Source organism: Diadema setosum, chromosome 13 (assembly GCF_964275005.1).
Source record: "Diadema setosum chromosome 13, eeDiaSeto1, whole genome shotgun sequence".
Classification (NCBI taxonomy): domain Eukaryota; kingdom Metazoa; phylum Echinodermata; class Echinoidea; order Diadematoida; family Diadematidae; genus Diadema; species Diadema setosum.
In genome coordinates, this window is record NC_092697.1 from 28,845,436 (window position 1) to 28,855,248 (window position 9,813).

At 37.2% G+C, this 9,813-nt stretch overlaps 1 protein-coding gene across 1 annotated transcript; it reads right to left on the reverse strand.

The window, feature by feature from the left end:
• Positions 1–692: 692 nt before the first annotated feature.
• On the reverse strand, positions 693–5,191 carry LOC140236751 (alpha-1,3/1,6-mannosyltransferase ALG2-like). Its single transcript, XM_072316679.1, has 5 exons — positions 4,883–5,191; positions 3,620–3,802; positions 3,028–3,172; positions 2,196–2,393; positions 693–1,843 (listed from the first exon to the last, which is right to left on the reverse strand). The coding sequence occupies exons 1-5, from the start codon at positions 5,048–5,050 to the stop codon at positions 1,332–1,334; spliced, it is 1,206 nt and encodes a 401-aa protein (XP_072172780.1). The 5' UTR covers positions 5,051–5,191; the 3' UTR covers positions 693–1,331.
• Positions 5,192–9,813: the final 4,622 nt, after the last annotated feature.

A 9,813-nucleotide genomic window follows, 5' to 3' on the forward strand; every position in this document is an offset into this window, starting at 1 on the left:
GCCGCGTCGTTTCATGACTTTTTTCATTGAAGTCTCCCGCATATTTTGAGACCAAATTTACGACGTCCGGGTACACCATTCTGAAGTTATGCAATGTTTTGCATATGCATGTCAACCCGAAACCGCTCGAATTCATGATTTCGTGTGCAAATCCAATGCAAACTGTGTTTTTTTGTTTAATTGATATAAATTAGTTTATTTCAACTTTTAACCAATGAAATAAATCAATTCTAATGTAGATAAGCTTGAAAAAGTGCCTCCAACAAATTCTGGCAAAAAAATAATAGGAAAAAGAAAACAAAAGATCGAAAAAACAATAAAATACATAAGAAATTAACAAAACAATAAAAAACAAAAGACAATGATTTTGATTGCACTATTTTTTTACAAGAAAATTGTTTGATGTGTCTTGAGGAATTCTGACACAAAAATTCAATAATCCTTCAGTCTTTTTGATGGAGTTATAGGTGAAAATATGATTTCATGTGTTAATTTGCATAATTAATTTATTAAAAAATATGAAATCAACATTTTTCTATTGTATGACGATGTAAATCTTGTAGTTGACATCCGGCTCTATGTTCAGGCAAAATTTTGCGGCGAACGCGTGATCGGCGGCCGAGATCTGAAGGGGGGGTCAAATTGACCCCCCCAGTAAAAACTTGGTCTCAAATAGCCCAGTTAGAATAGGGTTAAGATAATGTCACATAGAAAAAAAAAGATAAAGACAATCAAAACATAAATTATCTGAAATACTGACAAATACTTTAACAAAAACCTTCCTAATGATGAGAGATAAAACCTTATGCAGAGTTTGTGTTTTCTTTAATTTCTTACAGCCTAATCACATCCATTCACACTTGATTTTACACCACACATGAACAGAAATGTGTGTGGGTTTTGTTGGGTTTTTTTTTGTGATACAAACAAGAATAAAGAGGCATATAATTTCTTTATCAAAAATAATTCTTAACATAAATACTCAAATGTATATTTCAGATTTATCGCAATATCTTTCTGGTATCAATTTATACAATTATATTTTACCTCAAACTGTTTTGATAGCCATAAAATCTTTCATCTCTCTTGAATTACTATTTTCCTTAAAACAAAAATCTTCCACAGAGTTCATCTGAAAATATCACAGCAGCTCAATTGCCTTCAATTGACCATTCACACAAGCACAATGCACTTCTATATCATATAGAAGCATATTATAAACTATGCAATACTTGGTTGCTTTTCACCATACATTACTGACATGTTCCACATAAAACACAGAAGCTACTTATGTGTAGATCAGACACAATACTACAGGAACTTCAGTTCTATTACAATCTATTTACCCTCTTTACAAGTTTCTCTAACTTGTTTCCAAATGCCCTAAAGGAGAAATTGTTGATTACTCTGTCTCGCCCTGCCCTCCCTAGTCGATCCCTAAGGTCGGGTTCACGCGCAAACCGCTCCATGGCACTGGCAAAGCTTGCTGCTGTCGGCTCGCACAGAAATCCCGTTTGCTTGTGTGCTATCGTTTCGAGAGGACCCCCGCTATTGACTGCAATGACTGGCCGGTTCATGTACATGGCCTCTATTGGCACGATGCCAAAGTGTTCGTTGGATGGCGTGTACAGGAGGCACGTGCAGTTATCCAACAGTGTCAGCTTCTGGGCGTCGCTAAATGAACGCAGGAATGTCACATGATCTCCAAGACCATGCTGCTCTGAGAGGGCAACAAGCTCTTCGTAGTGCTCGCGATTCTCAACAACGCGGTCGTCGTAGCCACCGGCCATCACTAAGTGAACGTTTTGCCATTTGTCATCGGAGAGCTTTGTTTTCAGTTCACCTAAGGAGTAGGGTTGGAGGAAAACAATGTGGAAGAAATGTGGGTACACACAATGAGTATCAAAACCAAAACTCATCTATAATTCAGTGACAGTTAAGAGTTGAAAATATGAAAGTGTTGCTTTCTTTTTAATATAATACAATATTAGTATTTATTGTGTATTCATTCACGGAGACAGAAATTTGATTTACACTGGCAATATACAACGAAAAATACATTTGTACTCGAAAACAATTATACAAACTTACATACAAACCAGGTCCAATTTTAGATGTCAAATTATATGTAACATGTTCAACAACAATGTGAATTTTTCATTCCGCACCTCTACTACAAAGGAGACGATACTCACCCATGGCTTCGATCGCTAGACCGAGATTCTTCTTCCTCTCATAGCGATTAATGGACAAGAAAAGAGTCTTCACACCAGATGGTATGAGGTCACCAGCTGGCTCGATGGTCGCATTAAAGGCTGAGAAGTTGAGTGAAGGATACAATACCTCAGGCTGGACATCGCTCAGGGTTGAGAATGTCTGCTTGAAAGTCTCAGCTGCAGAAACAAGAAGAGAGAAAGGAGAAATAACTAATAAAGATTTCGAAGGTCTTCAATTCTTTTTTGTTTTCACATTTTGTGCATTTATTACATCAACTGTGCATTGTTCTATAAATGCAGCATCAAGAGAAAACATGTTTCAGGCAAGCATGAGATGTCACATACTGTTTACGTCTTCATACTGAAACATGATCAACTATTAAAGAATACACATAGGTTTAATTATTGCCATTTCATTTGCTGCTAGGAAAAGATTTCAAATGTGGTAGCCATGTCATCTGCTTAGATCATTCTTGAAATGACCAGATGAAACAAACCAATCATCAAAACAATATGGCAGCTCTTAAGTGCATCGCAACATTTATGTCAAGTTAACAACAATTTGACACGTTTTGATGTGTTTTGATGGGACCTGTGATAATCCTGCAGGCTTCTTTTTTTTTTCTCTTTCTTTTTTCCATTCCACACAGTCTTCACTCATTTTTTATTCTTCTTTTTCTGTTGGGAGTGATGTTGATGTTAAGTTGCTACAGCTACCACTTGCAAATATTTTTGTATAGACTTTGCAAAGATTCAGAAAATTGAAGAACAGAAATTACCCTAGAGTAGTGTTTTGTAAGACTATACTTGCCTGTGAAATTACTGTTGACTACTATACAGTCTGCCATTCCTGTAGTCTTTTCCTCCAGCCAGTCAATGGGTGCACGATAGAGCTTTTTCAAGAAGCTTTGTCGTTTTGTAAGCAGCAGGTCAGGAAAGTGGCAGTAGAAGAGTATCTGAAATGAGGAGGGCAATTGTCAATATCGGAAAAATACTGCAGACTTTGAGCTTTTAATACTGAAGCACATGGAGAAACTCATAAAGTGAAATAGTTGAGCTTTCCACATAAACTGCTCTTCGGTAGATTTTTGCAGGAATTGATCTTTGGTCTACATCACTATATTGACAAGGCAAGCACATATACCTGAAAATGAATAATGAGGATTCATTCGTTAAATTAATAAAAAGCCTGATGCAGTACATTCATATACTGACTTGCAGCTTTTTCACACCACTTTTAAACATGGTTTTATTTGGTCTAAAAAAAATAGGAGTACTTGGCAGGTACCTGTATATAACAATATGTAATATTCTTGAGAGGAATAGATTTTTTTTTTTTTTTTTTGCTATTAAGAAAGAGAATTATAGATACCAAACATTTGTAAAAACTAATGAGATATTACCTTGGATCGACGAATCTTGAGGAATGGAATGCAGGCGGAGATCTGGTCACAGACGATGACATCATACTGTTCTCGACTGAACAGAATCAGGTAGAGAGTGACATACACCATGCGCAAGTATGCACAGAGGGCGTAGCAGTAGCCAAATACGCTCCTTGGCAACCAGTCTCCGGCTGTGATGACCTGCATGGGGTCAACAGGTGAAGAATGGATTTATTAATTCCTACCATAATTAAACAAAGAAAAAGGAAGGCTGCACAAGAGACTCTTTGACACACCTCGGTTCATATCAAGATAGTGTACCCACATAGTGATTGCAAATCAATGCACGTTTGCAGCAAAACTATATTAGCAAAATAAGTACATGACATGAAACATCCAGCATGGCGAAATATACACCAGGGCTTGATGTTTAGCGGTAGCCTGGTGTCGAGCCATGTATTTAAATCCATCTGAAAGTCTCCATAATTTTAATTTTAGTGGGTCCTAAAACATAATGAAGCACTCACTTCATGGTGCCATTAAGGTCACCAGAACTTGAAATCACTTGTGACTGTGTGTGCGTGTGTGTCCTATCATTATTTTTTTTTTTTTTTACCTTGGTAATGTTACCACTACCAACTGCTTAGAATGCAAGTAGACTCTATTCTTTTTCTTTTTTTTTCTTTTTTCTTGCTTCACTTCCTACTGGCCACAATTTACAACTTACAAGATGCAAAATAGTCACCAAATCACTGACAATGCCTCTGAAAAAAAAAATTACTTAGTAGGAAACCTATTAGATTCAAATTAATTTTACCACTCTAGAAATTAGCATCCATGATCCACTGGCAGGATCTGCACTGTAGCGTAGGCATAGCTGTTCAATCACAGTACTTGTCAGTAGTAAAGACACCACAGTTAAATTTATTATATTGATTCATTTTCATTATCATTGACCTTTTGCAGTCTGTTCAGATGTAGGAATGTACCAAGTGTGCTATCAGCTCAGCGGGAGTTGCCATTGGCATATAACTGTTTAGAGTGGAGCTGTGCTCTTGCCTTGGAATCTGTAAGTGTAATGACTGTATCAAGTTGCTGGTTGGTAACCATTTATTGGCATTGGTAACTGGATGGGATGCGTGCACAGCAATTCAAACTTCCCACAACATTATTTACGTGTGGGACTACACACAAGCTAAAAGTGACTCTGTGTCTGACATACAAGTCGGTCTATCGTAGCTTGATAAGTTCTTATTAAAAACTTAGGAGCTGTTTCCATACCTCCAAAGTGCCATCGCTTGTCTCTTTGAAACAATGCGAAGGGTCGTGATGAGCAGTGTATAGCTTCACTGAATGCCGCCGAGTCTGCAGGGCTAGTGCGGCGTCGACTATGAGTCGCTCGGCTCCACCTATGCCCAAGTCTGGATGCAAAAAGATCACTCGAACCATCGCTGATTATTTGGTTTTACAATTGTCTTACAGTTGAGTTACAAACTCTGTTGGTTGCCGAGATATGTCTAGACTGTAAGGGAGATTGTCAAACACTGGTCGCTACTTAATCGGTATTCCTAGCGCATAGCATACACGACAACCTGAATTAAAATGTGAGGTCCAATGATCGAATGTGTTGGGTACTGCCACATAAAGCTGCAGCTGTGTATGTGTGTGTGAGTACTGTGTGTCATGCTAGCTGCTAGTTTTCTTGCACCATGTGGGGTTCGTGCGCCACCCACACCGCGACCGCGGGATCTGCTCCGCGTTGCAGCAGCAGATTCAGCCTCGCCTAGCGCCTACGTGTCGATGTAATCGATGCTGTATTTTACAATCAGCTGATGCCCGACGCGACCAGCCACCCGAACAGGTCGGAACAGGATGATGTAATCCCGGTTACAAATGATACTGACTGGGGCAAAATCAAAGCAAAACGAAGCAGTCAGAAAAGAAATCGTTTAACATCACAAAAATGTGTGATTAAATATAAATTTAATGATATTCATGTACGTTTATATGCTAATAAATACCACAGTATTGTAATCAAGGGGTATTCATAGCATGAATGCTTTTGTGTGTTGGGAGAAAGTTGTGGGGTTCGCAAGGGTGAAGAATGGATGGCAGTACATCCCATATTGCATGCCTCAACAGCAAAAATATATTCATTTTTCTGACGCAACATAGCCACATGCATGTAGATGGTAGGGTGGAATTAAGAAATAGGTCTTTCTTACAAAACATTTCTGTACGGGCAATGGTAATTCTATAAAAGCAATTCATGACATCCTTCTATTTGCCACTTGCTCAAATCATGAAAGGATCCGTTTACAAAATATATAGTCCTATGTAGGCCTATAACAGGAAATGAGGTTTTTATTTTATTTATACAAAGACGAAAGTCAATTGTTCCAATGTAAACTTAAAATTGTAAAATGTAAATGCACATACACACCATCTCTCTCCCTCATCTCCCTCCCTTTCTCTCCCATCTGTATATACATTGTATCTCTTCTCTGCCTTTATATCTTTTCTCTGTACGTGTATGTGATATAATGCTCTATCTCTGCATCTGTATAATACATTTGAAACATGCAAGTTATATATCTCTTTCTATGTATAATCATGTATCTCTTGATCTCTCTCGATCTTCATAAAACCATCACCTATATCTATACTGTTGTACATGTACACATTTTTAGTACCAGTAAATGCAATGCCAGAGAGAGGGAATTACATCATGGCTTTTATTTTTCTTTACTGAAATACAAGACAGAAACATTTCAAAATGTAATGTCATCATTTATAAACACACAGCACAAACTTAAAATATCATCATTAAATCATCTGGATGCATAGTGTAGCCACCACACAAAACAATAGGCCACAAACCCTAAAACATGTACAATTTAATTCACACTGCACATTCCGGCAACTAGTGTTTGTGCACCAATCAAGTCTGCATGACATTCACAGAGCAGAAGACAAATGATTATTTGTTAACCTATTCACTCATCTACATGAAGTCCCATTCATCTATCTACTTCCTTATTCAAGCTGACCTCGCAAAAGTCGAATTATCGCCAAAGTCAAAGGTCTTTTTAAGTCCTCTTCTCTTTATTTTCTACTGATTTTAATCCCTCATAAGTCAAATTTTCTCCATAAGTCAAAGTTATTTCTTCAGTCCATATATAGATTAGACTTAGGCGAGGTTGACATATTATTTATTAATTAATACATCCATCCATCCATTCTTCCTCCAACCTATCTAATTTCATCCAGGAAGTGGAGCTACTCAGTATAAAGCCAAGGAGAGCAGCTGCGGAACAGCCATCTCCATAGTGTACAAGTCATTCTATGTGACTCACTGATACTCAGATAGTGGGGCCTTATGGAAGCATTTTTTCCTGCATAGTGAACAGGAAAAATCGACCTAATGAGACAAGTTGCCAGCGTACATAATGGAGTTGGTGAAACACAAGACGCACAGTAGGCACAGTTTGAAGGAAAATCCCAAGACTTTTAAAAATGTTGTGACAGCAAGGATGGCATCAAATTAAAACTGTGATTGCCACTAAGACATCCAGCAGCCAGCACATAATCTTACCAAAACTTGCAACAACCAGCTTGGTTATGGGACAATCATATTACATTGCTTGCACAGAAAAAGTTCAATCCTTTCAAACACCTAAATGCTAATGCACAGGATTACTTATTCAACTCGTAGCAACAAATTACTCTTTCTTCTTTTTTTCTGGTACATAGCATGCAGGCTGATGCAATCCTGGTCATGTCAAAAGCAGAGCTTATTACACATTGTACAAGTAAAGTTTGTCAAAGTTTGCACGTCATATGCACACACACAAACTGAGGTGTTTTGAACAGTCATCCATGTACTAGAGGGCTGGTTGACGTTAAAAATGATGATACCATATTGTTGAGACCATACTTTTCTTAATTGATTTTGTCATGATACACAAGAATTATGTTATTACTTCTGTCTGCATAAACAGGGCCGGCGGAACCGGGGCGGGGGGCTCGGACCCCCCCCCCCCCCGCACACTTTTTTTTGGCACCATACAAAGGAATACATAAGGTGTCACCACTTTGGCCCCCCCCCCCCCACTTTTTTTTTTCCCCTGGAAGTGCCTAAGTGGCACTAAAAAGAAATAGATAGAAACCTTGAAGTGTGAGCACGGTAAGGCTTTGTTTTTTGCGTTGAAGACCTTTTTTTTTTTTTTTGCTTGTCAGCTGAAAAAACCCGGAAGTGGCACCCAGAACACCAAGAAGTTGCGCTGAAGGCATTTCTTTTTTTTTTCTTTTTTTTTTTTGCTTGTTAGTACATGAAACCCGGAAATGCCCCCCCCCCCCCCCCTTTGAAAACGTTCCGCCGGCGGTGATAAAAATTAGTTGATTTCATTAACACATAAAAGATATTTACATACATTTGACTTGAGAAATTATGCAGAGATAAAAAATATAATATATCACTTTTACTGGCAATTTAATACATTTTGTGCGCATACATTGTCAAGAGTTTGAACAATTTCACATTCACCATCAATTGCACAAAACCTGCACCAATTTTAATCCCTCTCTACTTCACAGACAACTTGAGACTTAAAATGTCAGATGCAATATAAAAGTTACCCCAAACAGTGCCACGGTGTGCCTCACACTTGTCGACCGAAGTATTCACAAATTACAAAAACTCTTTTCAACATTATCTATTTGTACAAAGAACTCCATTTCTGGACAAGTATGACTTGAAGGTTGATTATTACAGTTGTCAGGATGACATGTCTATCTATCATGGTTTTGTGTCGTTTAATTATTTAAGCCTTCTCTCGGCATCCTCTCATCATTCTCTCTGCATCCTCTTTCTTTTTCTTTTTTCTTTATGCGTGTGTGTGCAGCTGATGTAGAAAATTGATACTGGTTTAATTTGGCCTTAAACTCTAAATTTAATCCTAGGTGTGCTTTGAGTGCAGATTGGCACAGAAAATCTATAGCACTCATACACACTGTCCAAAATAACTGACATGGGAAGGGTGAAGCAAATCCCAATTTCAGCCTAAGGAAAAGACATTTAGGTTATTGCTATCTCACTGTTGTGAATGTGGCATTGTCTGGGAAGAACTCACAAAAGTATATTTAGCACAAGAATTTGACATTACTCCGACTTTATATGCAGACTTCCAAGACACCTTGAGATACATGATCATTCTACATACCTTGTACCACTTGTTAGCTCTGCTCTATCTTCTATGGCAAAAGGAAACAAGTTTGAATCCGAAATGTAAGCTATGACGTTACACATTTACATTTACGTCAGTTATGTTTCAAAATTGGAGTATGCTCTATCTGGATACCAAGCTTTGAGCACACACACAATGTACTAATTACTAGACGTCTAAGTCAAGATATCAAAAATTACACTGATGTTAATACAATCAACGAAAAACAGATGTCGCATTGTTTGTTTTTATAACTTACTTCCTTATGTCAAAGTAGGGCAGGTTATTCAAATTTTGATATCTTATATGCTTGAAGAGAATACAGCACAATTGATACATTTTGTAGTTCGTACAGACACTTGTCAAAAGGAGCTGGTAATAAGCCTCGAAATATATTTAGTTAAGTTATCGTCCCTAATATTTATATCTACTCTATCTTATTTGTCATCGCATATGTTCCAATTTTTGTTTGAAATTTTGAAAGAACACTAAAGCCAATGTGAAAAAAAGGTGAATTTGATGACAGCTCATAAATGATAATGGAATACAAATACACAACATTTAAAAACAACATGGTTTAGTCCCAAAGATCAATATCTTTTCCTATTAATTAGAAACTAATGAGGTATTTTCACAACTCCTTCTAGACAACACATAATATGCAAATAACAGAGAAATAACAAAATAATCCTTTTTTTTTAAATCACAAAAACAAAATCTGATGCAAATGCTTTGTTAACTGTAGTATCACGCTACAAGAGAAATATTTAAGAAAACAATCACATCAATGTTACATTAATAATATCTAAGTGGCATTCACAAACTCTACCAGAACCACTTTGCTTCAAATAGAGGATTCTTTTTATGTTTTAAAGATAAAACTTTGAGGAAATACAGCATACAGCCATACAGCCACATCCATATCATATTGCACAAAGTTGTCAAATGTTGAGCTTTAAAAATACACACAAGTTACGAAGAAACATA

What these genes read in the sequence shown, in the direction of transcription:
- LOC140236751 (XM_072316679.1), bottom strand. Translation starts at nt 5,050, where the DNA reads ATGGTTCGAGTGATCTTTTTGCATCCAGACTTGGGCATAGGTGGAGCC. An exon ending in AGTCAACAGTAATTTCACAG is followed by an intron (nt 2,394 to 3,027) that starts GCAAGTATAGTC and finishes TTGTTTCTGCAG; the next exon opens with CTGAGACTTTCAAGCAGACA. An exon ending in TCTAGCGATCGAAGCCATGG is followed by an intron (nt 1,844 to 2,195) that starts GTGAGTATCGTC and finishes CCTACTCCTTAG; the next exon opens with GTGAACTGAAAACAAAGCTC.